General features: G+C 39.6%; 1 protein-coding gene across 11 annotated transcripts in view; it reads right to left on the bottom strand.

Annotated features, from left to right (window-relative positions):
• Positions 1-43: 43 nt before the first annotated feature.
• LOC126918888 (protein dead ringer) overlaps positions 44-20,529 on the bottom strand; it is a 135,680-nt gene continuing 115,194 nt past the window's right edge. For 8 of the 11 annotated variants that reach the window (XM_050727410.1, XM_050727413.1, XM_050727412.1 and 5 more), the window contains 5 exons: positions 15,852-16,035; positions 3,280-3,635; positions 1,019-1,391; positions 758-969; positions 44-558 (listed from right to left, as the gene is read on the bottom strand). In XM_050727410.1, the coding sequence (XP_050583367.1) occupies positions 398-558; positions 758-969; positions 1,019-1,391; positions 3,280-3,635; positions 15,852-16,035 (1,286 nt within the window). In that variant the 3' untranslated portion in view covers positions 44-397. The remainder of the gene's footprint in view (positions 559-757; positions 970-1,018; positions 1,392-3,279; positions 3,636-15,851; positions 16,036-20,529) is intronic. The other 3 variants (XM_050727419.1, XM_050727417.1, XM_050727420.1) reach the window with 3 other exon arrangements.

The following is a 20,529-nucleotide window of genomic DNA, read 5'->3' as shown; positions in this document are numbered from 1 at the left end:
GATACGTCGAGGAGGTTTCCATTGAACGAAAGAAACCGCAAAATATAAAGATATATAATTAAAAATATTTATGTTTGCATTGCACACATATCATACATACACTATTCACACAACGATCATTCGCAATATCATCATCCAAACAGCCTATCGTCATCACGATTAATTCACTTATCATATATATTTATACAATTTTTAGGAACCTAGCAGATATTCGCGTATGATACAAGCAAATGACAATTTCAGTTAGCGAATGTAAATTATAGCCGTCAAAGGAAAATCAAGTTCGATTATGGTAGACTGCTTCGTTCGTTCATAGGTTATTACTGTTGTTACATGTATATAGTTATCAAGTATCAAGACAATGTGATAGGCTGATGGTTCCTTAATCGTTGCGAATTCACGAAACTATACTCCGAGACGGTTTTGAATTGCTGCTGCTGCATGTTGGTGTATTGTTCGTGGTCCTATTGTCACTTTGAGCGAATAAAACACCTTGATACATCACTCCATTTAGCTCCATACTGACTACTAAGGAATTATCACCGTTTCTTCCATCTCCTACAATCAAACATTCTATAGAATGAAACACGTGATATTATGAACTGAAATATTATTTAAAAATATTAAAATAGCAAAAAATATCAAAGATAGAAGATAGATGATTTAAATGGAGATATATTTTGATACTGTGCGAAGGTCAAATTTGTTTCTTTCCTCGTAAACAGAATCATATTCGTCCATTTCTCCTTTTTTTTACCTCGATTGGAAATTTTAATGTGCGTGCCGGTAACGGCTGTTGCACCCTTCTCTACCAGATTATCGTCTTCGGCGAGCAATCTTTTTGCCGGCGGAGGTCCAGATATATGAATTATATCTTGATCCTTCTTTATTTGCATACTACCTCCAGAAGAGGGTGAAGAACTTCGCCTCATTGGCGACAAGCATATGGGTGATGATCTAGGAAAAGTCCTATTACTAATTTTTGTCATTCCTTTGAAATTAAGAGTTGAATTCTTACCTGAGTCCAAGATCAAGAGCTTCCCTTTGAGGTTCAGGAGTAGGAGGTGCAGGTACCGGTGAGTGTGAGGCCTGTGGTGACATAGGCGGTTGATGAGCCATTCCTGGATATAGAGTATTGTTGTTGTACATATTCCACAAGGTCAGCCGGGACATTTCTAGAGCACTGAACGCGCCATCCCTCGGTGGTGTCGAAGGTGGAGGTGACGCGCTATCTTGTCGATGATTTACGGGTGGCGGTGTACCACCACCAGCACTTCTAAGCTCTTTGTTTAATAGCTTCACGTACTCGACCATGCGTGCCTCGAACTCGGATGGTGCCATCCCAGGAATAGGTCCTGGAAAGATTATCGAGGGGAAGAGAAACTGCAGTTCTGTCGAAAGGAGATTTTCGTCGATCATTTACACGTCTAAAAATCAACTGTTACGTTTGAATAGTTGTTTGGTGAGATACTAAATTAAAGTGACTATAGCGATTGGCGTCGCTCCATTGGACACGACGAAGGAAAAGCAGGCAAGCGGTTGAAAGAAATCGAGATCTGCTCCGTCAGAATGTGTCAGGACCAAACTTCCATTTCGACATTCCGACAAATGACTTATCTAAGGTACTACAAGGCTTTGCCACTGTCTGTTTCAACCGCATATCCGCTCTTCCTCAGTTAACGCGGTTAATGGGGATTCGATTTTCATTACTAATCTGCGAATGCAATTTTTACACTCAATATATCGTCAAGCAATCTTAGGACTTTTCTCATTTTCATTGGTATTGCGTATACGATTTGTATCGTCTTTTTGGACGTTAGAAGAGAATTGATAAGAGAATCATCATCATTGACAAGAGATAATCACGCAGATTAATGTTAATCAAGTTGGAGTAGCTCAACTACTAAACCAATATTATTCGTTTCTTAGAAAATATTTCTTTTTTTAACCACCAAGCGACATGAAAGTCGAAAAGCCAAAAAAAAAAAAAAAATAAATAAATAAATTAACCGATCACATTTTTCAACAAGATCTGGTCTATGTGTTTGATATAAATTATTGCGAAATATTTCTTTCATAGGTTTGTGCTTTTTAGTTCGCACCCTGCATTCAAGTCTGTACCATATGCAGAATTTAAATCCGGTTCTCGCAGTGAACGCCATGATACGTGTTGTTCGAATGATTACTATTAACAAATTTGTTGTTCTAAGAAAAAATTTAATAGGTTGTATAGTACACAGAAAAGAGAGAAGGCACACAGATTGGACGTAAAGGCAAATTTGGGAGGCGGGGCAAACAACGAGCAAATGGGGTGCGAGTCGTAGGAGCGAAATTGGTCCGAACCGAGGTCAAAGGGTGGCGAAACAGGGCGAAAAGGGGCGAAGTACGGTTGTGGTAGGGGCGAGAAGGAGGAAGAAAGGGGTAGGGAAGTAGGAATGCTCGTTAGCGAGAGTCATCCGTTAACGCCTGTCTCCCGGAGGATCGTACAATCAATTACGCCTCCTTCGCTCTCGCATCATCATCTCTGGGGAGGCCCGGAACCTTAACTACCGATTTAAAATAAACCCGCTCCTCTTCTGCTCCCTTCCCGACCTATCTCTTTCCTTCGTTCGCATCTGTCTCCTCGCGTACCGCTAACTTTTCATCTAGATCCTCTCAGGCTCCGTTTCGACTCCCTCGTTTCCGGTACTTCTTTTCCATTCATCTTGGTTCGAATCGTGCCGAGAATTTCCTGATCTCTTTACGACCAACGAAATTTTAGAGAGACGAGCCCAAACTTCAATATTAGAACGCTTTTGTACAGACAGCTTGTAGACCTTATTATTTCACTCCCATTATTTTTATAAATACGAATTGAAAAAATGGAATCTCGACCCGTTTCTTTATCTAGCCGTACATTTCATTTTATATTATTTTCTTATTATCGTCGTATCAAATGTTCGTAATCGACCGTAGCACGAAAGTTATACGAAGGTATCCTACTATTAAATGACACGGAATTTCCTATCCTCGGTTGTGAGTATCTAAACCCTACGATAACACTGCTTTCCGTAATCGGTGTATTTCAGAATCTCGTCACGCTGTCACCATGTTAACGATACACATGTTGTCATAAATTGCGAATATTTATGTAAATACTAAACTTTACGAACACGCATAATCAAAAAATTGTTTCATTTACTAAATATTATAAGAAGTAAGAACCTTATAGCTATATATCTCTGCGCATTACGCGTGCGTAAGAATTCGCAATTTAGTCCTATGCGTATAGTTACTGACCTGCATTTGATTGGCCTGCTATTCCCTGAGAATGTTGCGGATGATGTGGATGGTGGGGTAAGGGTGTGTGCGCGGCGCTTCCATTCACCAGCGATTGCGGTCCATGGTGTTGACCACCAGCCGCTACCGCTGTCACCAACGATAACGGTGACATTTGCGCGTGCAACGCGAGCGAGTTGGGTGTGTGGGGATTCCTCTGCACGAGACTTTCGCTCGTCGTGCTGCTGCTCGTCGCATATGTTCCGTAACTGCTTCGACGTCCCTCTCGACGATTCCCGTCGATCGCCGCTTGCAATTCCGCCGGTGTTGATAGACGTCTCTTCTCACACTCGTACGGATACAGGTATTTCATGTACCTGGGAGAAAAGTAACCGTGTAGAGGTGCATAGAAAGCCGATAGGCGGCGTGTTGATTTTTCGCTCGTGAGACCGTTATCGCTCGCTTTCTAAGACAATATTGCTTTAAGCTACATAAAGTGCTCTTCGTGTTGCCCCGTCAAATTCGAAACTAACCCCTTAACCTACAATATCATGCAAGAGACGTGATACATTGATCGGACCAAACATCAACAACTTGTACAAGAGACGTGCTATGTCCATCTTACAGATTTATTATTTATTTCAAGACAATAAATCTCTCCTGTTCAATGGACAATTGGTAATAATCATTTGTCAAACATCTTGCAAAATAAAATTAGTTATAACTTGCACATGCATTTGCATGCCGAAAGACATGCGCGCGATTTCCACAACTTCGAACGTTCAGCCAAACCGTGAAACGGCTCGACGTGCGATCGGCCTTGTGGTTCTTTGTGGTACGCGTTATTGGAGCTTAAATCGTAAGGCAAGGGAAAGATCTCGCGATTCTTTTTACTTGATGAAAAACTTTTAACGTATTATCAGAGGAATTCGTTGCTCTCAACCTCGTTGTCAGTGAAAATATCGTTTTCGTATCGGAGAAAAGCAAATTTTAAATATAAGGGTCGAAATCAGTAAATAGAGAAGAAGATACGCCCGTGGACATTTAAGTTTCAATGAAATTCGTTTAAACACGCGTGTATTAAAAAGTTTTTACGAACGAATGTAGTGTACGTAGTCGAGAAAACTTACTTCTTCGTTTAACGACAATAAACACGTATAAATAATACCGAGGAACAACACGATATATAGTTATATTTGTCGTTATTTACGAAAGACCGATCTTTAAATTGATTATGTTTGTCGTCATTTAATCCCAGCCTTCTATATGGTTTTTACATCTTCTCCTATACGAATCTCATCAAGCTTTACTATTATGACCTTTATACAAGGTGGTTGGTAACTGGTGGTACAAGCGGAAAGGGGGTGATTCTACGCTAAAAAAGAAGTCGAAAATATGGAATAAAAATTTTTCGTTTGAGGCTTTGTTTTCGAGAAATCTTTCTATAACTCCTTCTTCCGAAATATCTTTCTATGACTTTGCTGAAAAAAAAAATTAGGGTCAGCTTTGTCGAGAGCAAATACATTTACCATTTAGTTAGTTAACAATTGGCTAGAATATATTGTGGAAAGATTAATTATAGTATAACACATAAAATATAAAACAAAACTGATTTTACACCACGGCGGACGTGCGAGTACGGAACATGCGATTTCTGTAAAAAGAACACGGTTTTTAATAAAAGATATCAATTCATTAATGGAATTTATGTTAGACCAAGACGTGGTAACGGATAATTAGAAATATATAACGGAGGATAGAAATGAAGGGAAAGATAGCAAGAACTAAGGAACCGTTATATTTTTTACATTTTTTCTTCTAAACTATATATAATAATTTAAGGTACAGAATGATAATAGAATTTATATAAGAACAATGTATTACATTATCAAAAACGTAACAATTGTAATATTAATAGTATGCACTTGTTTATGCTAAATCACTTTGAATATTCGGTTCTTCGTCCTGCATATCGAGTTTGGTATCGATTTTGTTAGATTCAACTTTTACTGCATTTTCGAATTATCTGCTATTGTTACGTTATCGGTGGACGAGGACCTCCTCACATTTTCTAAACGGTAAACTGTCGCGTTATCTTGACGATAGATAAGAGATCTTCTTTTCTGCATCTATTGATTTTCTTCAGCAAATGTTATCGTATTTTCTAATAAGTCCGTGTAAAAAAAAGCGATATTTAAATTAAATTAATAATTAAATTATACATAAAGGCAATGTTGTCCATCGAGGCGGAGGAAGACGTCGCGGTTCGCCGGACGCGAAATTGGCAAGGCAGATCCGGACGACGTGCGTGGTACGATGCGTCGCTTAATTTAATCTCGCGTCTCGTATCATTCGTGTCTGTGCCGCTCGACTTTAATGTTCGACCAGACCGTTCTAATTGCACCTGAACGATACTGCCTGTACGCTTGCGACAAACGAATAGCTTTGCGATGGCTCGTGATTCGCAGACAGCTCGCTAATGTCTGTTTCCATTAATTTTGATACGTCTCGATATATCGTGCAAGCAGAAAAAAGATAGCAGAACGATCGACCTAAAACGAAAGCGTAAAGAGACTCTGCGAAAATTGTCTACCGCCATGTGACTGTTTTCTATAATTTTGTTATAGAACAAGGAAGGGAAAATAAGGGACAATAAATTCAAAATACACCGGTTTGGTTACGCTTCGTTTTTCATAGACAATGGGCAAACTGTTGTTTATTACAAACTGAATCTTCTAGATGCCAATTTATAACAGCAAAGAAGAGAGACATCAGAGACAAACGATCCGAAATAAGAGATAAACTATAGCATAGAAATAGCCTGTACTCGTATACAGTAGCCTAATCTCGTACAACAACGCGCTATTGTTTATTGGAAGCCAATATTCCTTATATTTATCGTCCAATATTTATCGTCGAGCAAGGTACGAGAAATAGGGAACAACGATTCATAGACGCTAACTGTTTCTCACTGGAACTTGATTTTTTCAACTTTTATATTCGATAAGAAGAGGGAAATAGCGAGGAATTAAATCCAAAATAAAACCAAATCTCGACGATACATAACGCGTTATCTGTTGCCTGCTGATAACCGATCTCCTATTTTTCGGATCTCCGATTTTTAACATTAAACGAGAAAGAAGGGATAAAAGAAAATCGATTCGAAATGGAAGCAATAAAACAGGTAACAAGGTACAGAGCCAGTCATAACTCGAAAACCGCAACACGAAATCAACTTCTTCGACGGTAGGAAGACGAGCTTTGAAAAAGCCGAGTAATTCGTAAATATTGTTTATTTTGACGCGCTATCGAAGCCAGACCAAAAAGGAGACCCTCGGCGAAGAGGTGGCGGGAGATCGACCGGCGTTCGCACACACGTTCGCGGATAGACATATTCTCGCAAGAGAACCGTGGCCTATAATTCGCGCAGGGATCGTTCGGCTTTTACGATTGTCTGCCAGACTGCGGCCGAAACTAGCCCTTCGGCCCGGTCGTTTTCTCCTCCTCCGCCTTCTCGACTTCTTTCTCTTTTTCTTCCTTCTCTTTGTCTCCTTTCTTTAACAGCGAAGAATCTTCTCTCCCTCGACGAACCAAAAACTCCGTGCATCTCGTGCGTGAGCAACAACCAACGAAAACAATCTTCAGCCCCATAGTTTCGTCTCAGCTTCCACTGTGTGTGCACGCGAGACTTTGTCCAGGTGTGCGTCGTTGGTTCGGGGCATAAATCTTTCTCTCTCTCGGAGTGATAATCAAATTCGCGCTGCATCGCACGAACGAAGAAATTCGTGTCACATAGCGAAACCTGGTTTCCGGGGAATTTTCGCGTCCCGCGGCGTCCCTGACGATTAATGAACAACCAGCGAAGATATACTGCCTGATTTTCACGAGAAAAACGAGCTTCGTTGGCACGAGCTACGGTGTTTTAGCTTGTTGGCTCTCAAGATTCTGGTATACATCTTGCGCGTATTAAGCTACCTTCTCACCGAACAAGCGACGAGGAACTTCTCGCCTCTCGTTATTGCATATTTCAAATAGTATCCGACAAATATCGATCTGTGGACGTTTGTAACGTTTCGTTTACGTTGAAGCAACGTAATCGGAGGAAGATTTCTATTTGCGTTAGATTTTGAAGCGACGTTTCGTTCTAGCAACAACTTGTCCATACACAAATGCATAATTACATTACTGCATAATTACAGACGACGTTCTTATTGGTGGATACTTCCCATTGTGAAGCTTTGAGCTGTGTGAGCTGTCCCAAATAAAAGTTTCAAATGTCCAGAAAGAATGTTTGTGAACTGTTCGCATAATTTATTGCTTCAATAACGAAAAGTAAACGACGAAAACATATTTGGGAGGTGCAAAAGCGAGGTATTATTGCGGCATTATTCCTTATACACAGGTATATTATTTACTTCATGCCTCCCTATCCATCCTCTAACCGCATCATGAACCAGAAACCCGAAAAGGTCATCTTTCAATGGTAATTCAATCGATTATGATTATGAATTATATATTTCTAAATAAGAAATATATAATTTCTTTCCTGAAATATATATTTCCTGCTATGTCATTATGAGACGACTTTAATTGGATTATTGAGTTCCCTGCGGTAAACATAATACTAAACACAGCCATATTTTTATTAACTTTTGTATTCATTTTACAAGCTAAAGATAACCTGATTCTTTCTATTCCATCTCACCCGCATTGTCTATTTCTCTATCTTATCCTTGACATCGGACGCTCGAGAACCTTCTTACAGTTCGAGAGTAGTATTCGCAAAAGTTTACTTAAATGCTCGAGAACACGTTTGCAAACAACGTTGCTGAAAGTATTCAACCAACGTGGACCGACCTTTATAGCAGCAACTTTTCTTACCGATAACAGAAAATCGAAGAAGCATGGAGGAATTGTTTTAAGAAATGTGCAATGTCAATAAAGAGTTCCTTCTTGCTTCAGCGAGGACATAACTTTCGTCCTTGGTTACGATATCGACGAGTGAAACATTCAAAGATCGCATATTCGAAACGCGTACACTCGTAAGGATCTCTATACAGGAGTGGCTACAGCAAGTACGTTAGCACAGCATCGTGTTTGTTACAGCATTTGTATACCAGTTAATTAGATCCAAGTACGTTAGGTTTCGTATCATCGACTCATACATTTCGTGAAATTACAAAGACTTGATACTACAAAATTGACAAAATGCTTTTCGTCGGAACGTAAAAGTACGTGCCTATACTTTTTGTTGTCACGTACATATCTAACAAATCGACTGTTAGTAGGTACACACGTCCACCGTAACCATAGTTGTTAGCTTCTCGAAGAACACTCGTTTAAACAAACGTATCGTCCTGTCCAGGAGGCTCGTATCGTTGTCGAGGTTCGTTGCACCGCGTCGCGCGTATCTCTCGTTCCGTTTCGGAGGATGAAATTTGTTGGGAAGGAAATGAGCTACCATCGAGTCAGACACAATGGAAGAGCGGCGTTGCGCGCGCTGCCTCCCTCGCGGTATAAATAATTACACGTTGAAGACGCGTGGCTCGATATAGTCGTAGCACAGCGATACACTCTCTTTGGCCCCGCGGTAAGCTGCCGCCGTCTCCCTTTACAATTTCGTTTCCTCCGTCTGTCCCTGTTTCTCTGCTGGAGATAACCGGTTGCCGGAATGATGGATGCGCCCGGCGTCCCGACGTTGTGTCGCGCGTTACGCATCGAGCGTCGCGGGGTTATTTTCACGAGTGACGCGGAGAAGCATCACGCCCGTATAATTCACATTAGCCTGTCGTGCATTAATGCGTCGCGCTCTGTTTCACAGACATCTTCCCGATCTGTCCGTTCGTTATTTGATACGAAGATTTACGAGGTTGAATAGCAAGTTCATTCTGCTTTCCTCAAAACACAACGTTAAGTGTCACTGCTTTTGTTTAAAATTCATCTAACGAACGAGTAACTTATCTGTTCTCTGTATGTCGCTTTCTATCGAAGGATCTGGAATATAAAACAACTAGTCTCTCTCTCTTTTATTACTTTTGGAACGAACGTCCACGTATCTGTACGTTCTTTAAATAACTGCTGTAACATCTTTTTTTAAAATACGTAAGTACAGAGGCCAATGAAAGGCGAACAAACCAATTATTCAACCCGGTAAACGATTTGTAGACGCGACGATCCGAGCCAATAACGAAAATACACGTGCACCCTATTTTTAAGATCGCGTCAAAGAAGATATTACCATCACGCTGCTGTCGTCAGACAACTTTCTAGTTAGGAATACAGTAGCGATCTGTGATATTTTTCCGAATGATAAAAGATTTTTACGGTCGTACGTATCGAACACTAACGCGAGCAGATTTTACCGATCTTATTTAGAAACGACACCGTGTACAAGTGAAGCGCCAATAAATCTTCGTTGCTACGGAAGACAGGCTCGGTATTATATAAATGGATGCATATCGTGCCGATGCCTCCAGCTCGTCGAAACCGCGCGAAGACGATTAAGCGGCCACGCGAATGGAAGCAGCTGTTCCGCGTTCGCGCCTCCTCGCCGAACTTCTGCGCGTGCTTTTCTCCTCGACTGCTGAGAAATCTCGGTGCGCCACTCGGTGCGTTGTACGCCGTAGAACGCCTCCTTTGTCGCGACGAGTTCGCGAACGTTTAATTAATTTCATCCTGCCTCGCCGGCAAAAGCGTCGCGAATCGCGCTACCAGAATAGCCGCTCCCTGATAAATCGACCGTCAAATTTATATTAACTATCCCGCCAGGAACTTGGCGCGCTCGCAAACACGCACAAGGATTTTGGGTTTCATCGAACTGACGTCGAATGGTTTCGCGATTTCAAACTCGACGACGAGGAACAAACTTGAGGCCGGCGACAGTTGCGGTGAAATAGTTGAACGTTTGCGCAACTCGCAGCTGATGCCGCAATATCGCTTTGATCAGCAATGTATAGAACTTGCGACGACTGCGAAGAAATAATTGCAAGTTCGTGGAATTCGAAGGCAACGTTTAAAATATCCAGCGATTTTATCTTGTCGACGATCGCGATTGACAATATGTACAGAATTTGTGATATTTGCAAATAACGTTGAAACATTGCTTTGATTGCGTACATAAAGATGTAAATATTAGTTTGAATTTTTCACTAAATAATCTATGTATCGCGAGGTTGCGGAATAAACAAAAGTTGAGCTAATAACAACGATGTAAGTTGGATTCGATTTCATTGATATATTCTACTCTCACTACCTGTTCATTCATTTTTCTTCACCATCGTAACTCGAAATTCGCGCAATTTGGAAATAATATTGAAATAATCATATCCAAGTCATCGATTCAATCTTCGATCGACTATATGGCAGCGATAGTAAAAGTCAGCTAGAAGTTTACGCAAAATAATGTTTCTTCTCTTTATTCGTTCAAGGAATCTGGTCATTGCTATAGTACCAACGAAATGACACAAAGTTTCGACTTCAAACAATTTGAAAATGAATGAAAAACAATACTCCGATTCGCGATGAGAATATCGAATTCGGAGGAACTTTCGTATAAAATCAGTAATTTCCTACATCGTTGTCGGTGAAATATCTAATTCGAATCGTAACTAGTAAGCAGACAAATCGGAGGATCAGTCTGCTTTTACACAAGAACGGTATTGAAACGATCAGTCAAGAACAATAAATATCATCTTACGTCGCAACCAATCATCAGATGTTTACAACATATATCTATACATAGTATAAAATAAAGTTCCCAGTAAGCGTCTGTATATCCCGACCATTGCACGAGTTTTCCTGCGGTTTTCGTCGTTTTAAAGAGTATTATTTCTCGAGTAAAGTTTAGGCGCGTGTGAAACATTAACTCGCGACAAAGATAAAACAGAAATCGACAATGCGAACCAGAGACGGTTAGCGGATATTCGCAACGAAACGGCGATTTTCTTCCTTTGCCATTCTTTCTCGTCTCCAACCGCTGCTGCGATATAGCGGAGCAACACGACCACGTCGTTCAGCAATATTCTTCTGTTTTCTGTTTCACACGTGCGGCAGGTCGCAAGTTGTTGGAAATCTCGCTGTATAACAATCGGTGTTGATTCATGGATCGCAGTCCAATACAAATTCGCAAAATCGGCGGTCGTCTTGTCAAAAAAGATCTCGAGCAAAGATCCGGTACATCGGCTGCTTTTATAATAAATTTGTATAATATACTGGGTTGGCAACTAAGTGATTGCGGATTTTGTCATTAGCAGTTTCGCACATACGTATCGTGATCGTCACGAAAGACGATCCGTATCGTGGAAAATCCTTAGAATTGTAATTTACATTAAACAAATAAAATATGTCTACTATGGAATAGACGCGGGACGTAAATGAATTCGTCGAATCGCAGTACCAAATGGAGATTTTATTTTGACACGCGTTTCGATTCTCCAGCTCGTAGGGGACGAGGCGAGGATAGCCGCGTCGATTTCCTCTGGCAGGTGACGAATGGGGTTAACCGGCACGAGCCGGCCGCCACGCTCCCCGACTTCTTTCCATGGTTTTGAGTGTTCCCAGCACGGTCAGGAGCGTTAATATTGTGTGTTCCCCTGACCGAGCTTCTTTTGTGCCGCCGCCGTGCTTCGTATATTTTTGTTTCGCGGAGAACACGCTGTTCCTGATACAAGCCGCCATCTTAAGCACACAAACATTCTTTCTTGGTGCTCGCGTTTACCAATGGTAATGATGATAGTATTTCCCAAACAACGGCTGTCCAAAAGACGTGGAGCACCCTTTGATGTCCCCTCGACTATTCTTTTCTCGCTTCTTTATTTCGTATTTACATCTATTACCTTCGCATCGATCCACAGTGTACGCGTTCGTAATCACGCTGCTCTCTTTCAATCATTTCTCGCGTCGTTTTTCGCTCGTGATTTTCGCCGATCGCTAGAACGTTTCTTAAATTTCAGGAAAATGCGCGGAAATTATTATCGGTATGCGTGATTCTTTTGTGTCCAGGGTAAACGTCAAGGACCACTTTAAATATCAAAGATCGTTCTTCGATAGTTTTCTCTTGCGTATCAATGTGGATGGCCAAGCGTAGTCCCGTTGCGTATCAAAACGCGATCCAAAGATACAGAACGAACGGATCGCTCGTTTCTCGGCTTTTCCTCGTTGTATGAAAAAAATCGTAGACACGCAGAAGAGCGATCTGGTAAAGCCATTACGACAGACAGACGAAACAAGTAAATCGCTCTTTTGCGTGTGAACGATCGAAGGATAACGCGATACACTCCGATCAAATTAGCTCTGAAAAAAAGCCAAAATAAAAGTTGAATTTTCTTGCGCCAACTCGTGCACATCCCGTTCAAGAATAAATTATAACTTTGCTTGCCACTCGAGATTTTTTTCACGGGTTTTGTAAACAATCAAGCAACTTATACTATAATGAGAAAGATTTATAGTTGAATGCAACGTAATGTATGTATTTGTGTAATGTATGTATTTGTGTAATGTATGTATTGTTTGTACTACCTGCCTACACCTGCCGTGTCCATTGAACATTAGAATATGTTCATATCGTTGGAATGTTAGAATATGTCTGTTTGCGCTAGAATTGCCCGAGCTCTCGAGTTTCTGCAGGATACACGCTGATTGATCGTTAGCAAAGTTAGTCTTTTAGTAGGCAATATCCTAAGTGTGTCACGATCATCTTTTATTGGTAAGAAGACGCAGGTCAGAAATCTCGGCAGCTTATATCATCGTATCGTAATTTCAAAGTGTCCTGTAAAGATATCCAATATATAACACATCTTTGTCCATTAAATGCAAAATAAACTAAACACTCCAAACGCAATTTCCACGTCTCTCCTAATGAGCTGTAAGAGGTCCAATTCAAAATTAACCCTCTTTACGGCTATGCTATAAATTTTACCCACGAAAACCTGACACAGTCCCTTGGGTATTCCGAACGGAACAATGTTTCGGTGTTTGAACGCATCGAATTCTGTACGATCGTAAACTTTGCTCTCGAACTATTTCCTCAACGAACTATTCTATATGGGTCTAATAGCAATTATTAATTCGTTCTACCTTACGCCAATTTACACCTGTTCGATCTGCGTTGAGACATTACGATGTTAATTCTCCTCCATCGTCAGATGGTTAACACAACCGATGGCAATCGTGTTTTCGCTGTATTCTGATATATTTACTCATCCTTTGATTTTCTGTTGCTTCGTAGCTAGCACGCTACTTGCTCATTGAATGTGAAATAAAAGCAAATGCATTGTGAATGGAGCCAGTTTAAGAATTATTCAAATTTCAGCATTTTTTTCCGGTAGAAAGGATCATTTACGATCCATAGTTTCTTCGAGACGTTTTTCGACATTGAAATTTTGAGCAAATTTTGACATTGAAAATTACAAGGGTTTGGAATCGGTGGTTTCTACGTTTGCCTCTCATACATTCTGTACAGCTCGACTCTAATAAAATACGTTTATAATAAGCAGAACACAACATTTATGGCTAATACATGTGTTGAAAATGCAAAGATCATTAACCACTTGCGCTGGCAGCGAATTTACAGATACGCGTGCCAGAACGTTACGCTATAACTCGCCGTGAGGTGTCATTCGAAGCGAGGAGAATCTTACACAAAGAAATTTACACAGATATCGATACCAATTTTGATTATTAAGAATTTTGTCAAATCGGTCGGAAATATCTAATGGCAGGATATGAACGCCATAAGGCATTAGTTTCACTATGTTTCTTCCGTTTGGCACATACTCTGTACCTTCCTTGTGTATCTTATTTAGCTTTCACGTGTAGAATATTCCTTGGAAAATGAATATTCCGTGCTATCGATAATCTGAAAGACATCCATTTTCTAAAATTTGTCATCGTCGTCGGTCATTGCTGCTAATTGGTCGAAAAAACAAACAGCAAAAAATGAGAATTGAGAGGGATTAACAAGGAAAGGGTTTAACCGTTACCGTTAATAAAACTACTAAAAGAAAAAAAAAAACAATGTTTCGTGAAAATAAAGGATTCGACAGCAAACACTAAGCCTTATGGCAGGCAGATGGAATCAGTGATAATAAATATTAAATATTTGGACACGGCAGTAACGGTTCCTTGAGTATTATTGCTGATCATAGTGAATATGTTGAAGAAATCGTAGACAAGAGGAACAACAGAGAAATAAGTAAAAAAAAAGAAGGTATATGGCATCCTTAGAAAATTAGAAACGACTATCGTTATAGAAATATAAAAGGATTGTGAAGTACCGTGGATGAAGAAATGGACGAGTGTATAATGGCTGGGACGCGGTATGGAACATGGGTTGAAGTTACTAAAATAAAATAAATGTACTATTTGATTTGTATGAGATGCCATGTCGATAACTCGTGTATAATAGGTCGTTGGTAATTTTGGAACAAGAACGTCTCGACGTGTGTGGCTCGTCTTTTCAGCGCAAGTGGTTAAAATTCATTAACACGGATCAAAGCAAGCGCATAATTATTAAGCGACAATTATTGAAAAAAATCTTTGATTATTTAATGATAAAGTAACAATTCCCATTTGCTTAATGTTGGTTATAGAAACATATAATGCTAACGGTTATGATGTACCATAAATTAACGACGAAAGGAAATTAAGGCAAATAAAAATCTTTTTTCCAATAAATTATGATCGTGAATTTTTAAACGTCGTAATGAGCTGTCCGAAGCTTAAAAAAATGTCTCATGTTAGTTGTTTGGCAACGAGCGCCGATTTTCTTGCAACACGCGGCACCAATTCTTTGCTCTTGTCGCGTCGGTCTCGCGATCGGCTCATACCATGCGAACGTACCACGACTTTACTAAATTTTAACTGGCTCACGTTTGGTTCAATATGATCGGACCTTCTTTGCTATTAGATCAACTATTTTTCTGTATATTCTAATTTTATATCTCTCAATATTGATCTTTCCTAATCCACAAAAATTACCTCGCTTGTTAGTTAGTACAGAACGAAACTTCACATCCTTCTGATCGTCGATGGGTCCACGTTTGTTCGTCCACAATGATATGACAACACGACGCGATACTCGGATACGCGGCATGTGGATACGCACCTTAAAGAAACTGTATCGACAATAGGGACATCGGTACGTTTTTCGCTTGTTCTTTCATCCTTTTCTTTTATCAAAGAGCTCAAGAGTATTCTTAAATATTAAATAACAAAATTTCTAAATAATTTATCAACGGACTCGGAGTCAATGGTCGGATCTTAAGCGAATTATTTTTGTATATACAAAACGACGAACACATACGACGAGTAAAGATCAGGATGATACTTACCTTTGCTGTTTTTATAAAAAGAAAAAAGAAAGAAAGGAGGATCGATTAGATTAAACAAATGGAAATAGAAAAGATGCAAGCTGGACGTCGAATAGCTACTACGGGATATGAAACAACACGAAATGGCTGGTTCTTAGTCATCTACGCAGATTTCATGCTTAGATGAGCTTTTGTCGAACACGGGGACTTATTGTATGCGAATTACCAACGAATAGGCACAAGGCGGAATAGGGTCCCGGATGAGAAATTTCACGATCTACTTACTGGGTGCGTAGAGTAAACGCAGCGGAAGTGATACTTGATGGCAGGTGGAGACCTTTGATGATTTCCTGCCAGAGCTTCTTGTTGATTACGTCTACGAGTCCGCCCCGAGCAATCACTAAATTATACAGCTCGTATAGATCAAGCACCGATTTTGCCATTATTGGCAGTCGGTTGATAGGTGTTCCTGAAATCAAATCGAATTATTGAGAAACCTAAAACGAGAGGAAACGAAGAAGGATAGATAAACGAGGATAGAAGATGATAGAGTTTTACTGGATATACAATCAGTCGCAAAAGGATTCGGACGTTGTAGAATTTTAATTTCTAAGCTCTATATTTTCAGTAAATGTATTGGGTCGTCCGAAAAGTTTCTTTCGTTTTATAGGGAAATAATGGATCCATAACATTTTCCGTTTTATTTTATCGAATGATGATTCATTCTGTTCTATCAAAATAAAGATCACGACGTTCGACAGATTAGGTTTCATGTTTGTATAAAGATACATCGTTGTAGAAGACGGGTCTATAAAAGGAAGACTTTTTTTCGGACAACCTAATATGTACAAGGACCAACACAAATGTATCACATTATGTCACGCTACTTTTTGTGGACAACAAATTGAAAAAGAACTGTTGTGTTATCGTTTATTCTTGTCTAAATATCGAAAGAAATACGGAAAAACAGCGACTTTTTATGTCAGAGAAAGTTTCGAAAGCAAGATTCGACGATTTGTTAGTTTAGTTTTTCATTAAGTAGTGTCAGTGTTTTTATACAATCTTTATAAACAAATACTTCGCTGAAATGTGATCACAAGCGCGCATTAGTTTTGTTAGCAGTTTGTTCACGGGTTGCAAAAGCCGATGTACAGGTTTAAAAATAATTAGTAGCATCTCGCTATGAAAAGACAAAGTGAATTGGTGAAATAACGGATATGCTAAAGAAACGTTTAGAGGTAGAATGTAGAGGAAATAATCAGTGTTCATTATCGTAAGAAACTTATTTCCACTATGTCAAAATGTTTAGATATTGTCTTTAAATCCGATTAAATATTAAATTTTCTCGAATAATTATCATTAGTCTAATTTTATCTGTATAGTTAGTATTAGTGTCCGAAACTTTTTGTGACATAAAAATTCACTCTTTTTCAATGTTTCTTTCAATATTTAGACAACAATGAATAATATATTTTAAAAGCTTTTTTCTACTCTTATTTGCATAGTGTAGTGTAATATAGTGTAAAATATTTTTGTCTGTCCTTGTATATCCAGTGAAAACGTACGACTTTAGTAATTAAAATCGTACAGTCTCTGGATCTTTTTATGGCCAATTGTAAGTAGTTTCTTTGACATTGCTAATATGAATTATACATATGAATTTTATAAATGTTTACATTTTGCAAAAGTAATTGAATTTTACATTTAAAAGGATTTCTTTCTTCTCGAAGATATTCTAACGTGGTCGACTTATAGTAAAGTTACAGGCATTATCGAAAATAATACGATAACAAAGACTAAATATCTTAATTCAAATAATCACGTATCTTAATTTTTCATATTTCATATTTTCAAATTTTAAAACAACCAGAGTTTATCAATTTTTAAATTAGAGCCCGAGTAGAAAGGCCGAACTACTTCCCCTGATTACCCTTTCGAATTTGTTAGAAAATATAAATCTAACGACGAAAACTACTATCCTTTGATCGTTGTATCAAACGATACCTTGGAATGTACGAAGAGAACATTTTTCTAACGAATTTGATTTTTAATTATCGAGTTGACAGAAAAAGACGTTAAAATGTTACACAAGTGCAAAGTGCAAATAACGTATTTACACGCATATACCTAATACAGGAAAGTAATATGCATAGTTTAATAGACACTACACTCGTGGGTAGCCCAGAGCAAGAAAACGTAACTCTGCGTCGCAATTTCAAAGCTGCGTTGCGTATGTAACTTCGTCGTGTAATCATTAGTTTGTCGGAAAAGTATCTTTCTTTTACAGATACGTCTTTTAGAACGACGCATCTTTACACAACATTGTGATTTTTATTTTGATAGAGTCAAATGGATCATACGTAATTCGATAAAATAATACAAAACGGGAAACATTGTGCATCCATTATTTCCTTATAAAACGAAAGGAACTTTCTGACGACCTAATACAACGTGTCAATTACCAAACGACGATTACAGATATCTCGATTATAACTTTCGATTCGAACGAAAGAGACGACGATAAAAATGTATCATTCGGTTGGAAGCAAACTCGATGTCTCGAGACTTTGGGGTTCTTTTTATTCATCACGCGATCGGTTCGGACGCATTTTCGACGATGATGGCTCGGTGCGCTATTCGATGGCGGGGCGCACCGTTGAAGCTTTACGAGGTTTGTCCAAGGCTTCCAGCGAGGGGCGTTAACAAGAGCAATAACGAATTCGTAACGATCACGCGAGCTCCGCGGCTTTTACGATCAGCTTACCTGTATCGTACGTTCGCGTACGAAATAAATAGAATAAAGAAAAATGGCAATGGCGAGGGGGTTTGAGAGAGAAAGAGGGAAAGGGGAGGGATGTTCGGGAGAAAACGAATCGATGGTGCAGATAATCTGGCAAATACTTCTTCACGCGAGTCCACCGCGTGCAGAATCGTAATTATATCGGAATTATCGCGAACTAGCTCGCGCAAACAACAAACGAGCCTTTTACGAGCTTTTACGGAGCTTTAAATGGCATTTAAGATAACATGCAGGAATCGTGTCGAACGCCACAAAACTAACGGCGACCCACGCCGTATTTATAATCCGATATAAACTCTACGTCCATCAAAATCTTGTAGCTTTACGGTTGTAAGAAGGAAACGTTAATAGTGGAATTTTACCGGAGTTTAATAATATTATACGTATCGGTCAAAAACATATTGGATGAAAAATAACGCAGTCCAATAGTCACGTCCGTAACTCCGACTATGGAAAAACAGAGGAATGGTAAAAAATTGTAAAGAGAATATGACTGCATCGTTGAATAGTTTTGAATATTCTGCTCGCTAATTTTAATAAAAAATCGTAGTAAGGTATAACGTAAATCTTATTTAAAAAAAAAAAGTTAATAACATACGCTTACTGGAAATTGTAGTAAGAGACAGAAATGTAGTAAACGGAAAGAAGAAAAGCAGTAACCGCATTGCGGAACGTTATCCTTTAAAATTTTGACAGATAGTATCGCACAAGTTTACATGAATTTGCCACGATTTATTTCTCTAACAGATACCAGAGCAAGAGAAAGAAAGTTTATGTATATACGCTATGACACAATTACGATGCAACTGTCGTTTAATGGCAAGCGTACACGTCACGATTAGATGCATTTCCAGATTCCTAAAGTTACAACATATAATCGATATCAACAGCTCGATAGAATTTCGTCGACACGATTGTCGTAACGCAGGAATTCTGTCGCCGAGCGTTACGAGCTTGTTCGGGGTTCGTGTTAACGGGGTGTTAACGCGAGTTAGCGACCCGTTCGCGACTATCCTGCGGCTCAACGTGTACGTAAACGTCATCTTTACGAGCCGGACTAGTGCCGTAATCTGATCGTTGCTCTCGTAAATACGCGTGCATGGAGGAAAAATAATTGAAAACCTCGCATGATCCCCTTCACGCGTATCCTCCATTCGAATTCTCGAAGTACCATTATGGTCGCGTTAAAAGGCCACATTCGACGATCATCTCGTTCCTTTCCTTGGCTGCGTAACGTCGATTTAAACGGCGAATAATCACGGTAAAGGGAAGAGGAGAGCAAAAAGAAGAAAAAAGGGAAAAAAAAGAAGCAAAGAGGGAGAGAACGAGGCGAGCCAAGATAGGTGCTCTCTCGCATCGCGATACCTTGGCCGACGTTTGCACTAAACACATAATTCCGGCTCGATTTAAAGTCACGCGAAAATTCACCGGCAGCCGTGTACACCGCGTGGTAGTCTTACCGGCTCGAAGCCGGTAAATTTTACGAGTTTGTCCAGAGGTTCGAGTTAACGGGGCGTTAACAAGGGCAATACTCGTGACTATCGCGCGTGCGAGCTCTCCTTTGCGGCTCTTTACGAGCTCGCGAACGATTCTTCGTACGAAACACCTTGCTACAATAGCAGCAGCAGCAGCAGCAGCAACAACGACGACGACGACGAACGCGATGCCACGAACAGGAACAGCAAAAGGAATAATAACGAGAACAAGCAGCAGCGTTGGTATCTGTAATAATAATAGCGAGCCTGAGGTAACTAGATCCGGGTTGCTCGCGGAACCAAATGCAGCGGAATCCAACGACGACAATTCGCCGGCTTGTCAATTGTTTCGTGTATTATTCCGAATTTCGAAACTTTCAAAAATATTCAAATTTCTATGCACGTAACGTGAATTTAAAAAAAAAAATGCGTTTCTGTTGTTGTTGGCGATTTGTATTGACAGTGGTTAAAATTCAATGGAATTTAGTAGCTACTTGAATTAACAAAACGCTCCAGATGATTAATATTTAATTTTTAGTTGAAGTGGTGCATGTTTGGGGATTTAAATGAATTTTCGCGAGACGATAGGTACATTTGTACCCTTCGTGAGGTATCATACGTGAGCTCGCATACTCTAAAATTAACCATTTATTCGTATTTAAAGAGAAGGAGAATGGTACCGTACCAA

The sequence above is a fragment of the Bombus affinis genome, chromosome 7 (genome assembly GCF_024516045.1).
Source record: "Bombus affinis isolate iyBomAffi1 chromosome 7, iyBomAffi1.2, whole genome shotgun sequence".
NCBI classification, from domain to species: domain Eukaryota; kingdom Metazoa; phylum Arthropoda; class Insecta; order Hymenoptera; family Apidae; genus Bombus; species Bombus affinis.
The sequence above is the reverse complement of the archived record's forward strand: the minus strand, read 5'-3'. Positions and strand labels throughout refer to the sequence as shown.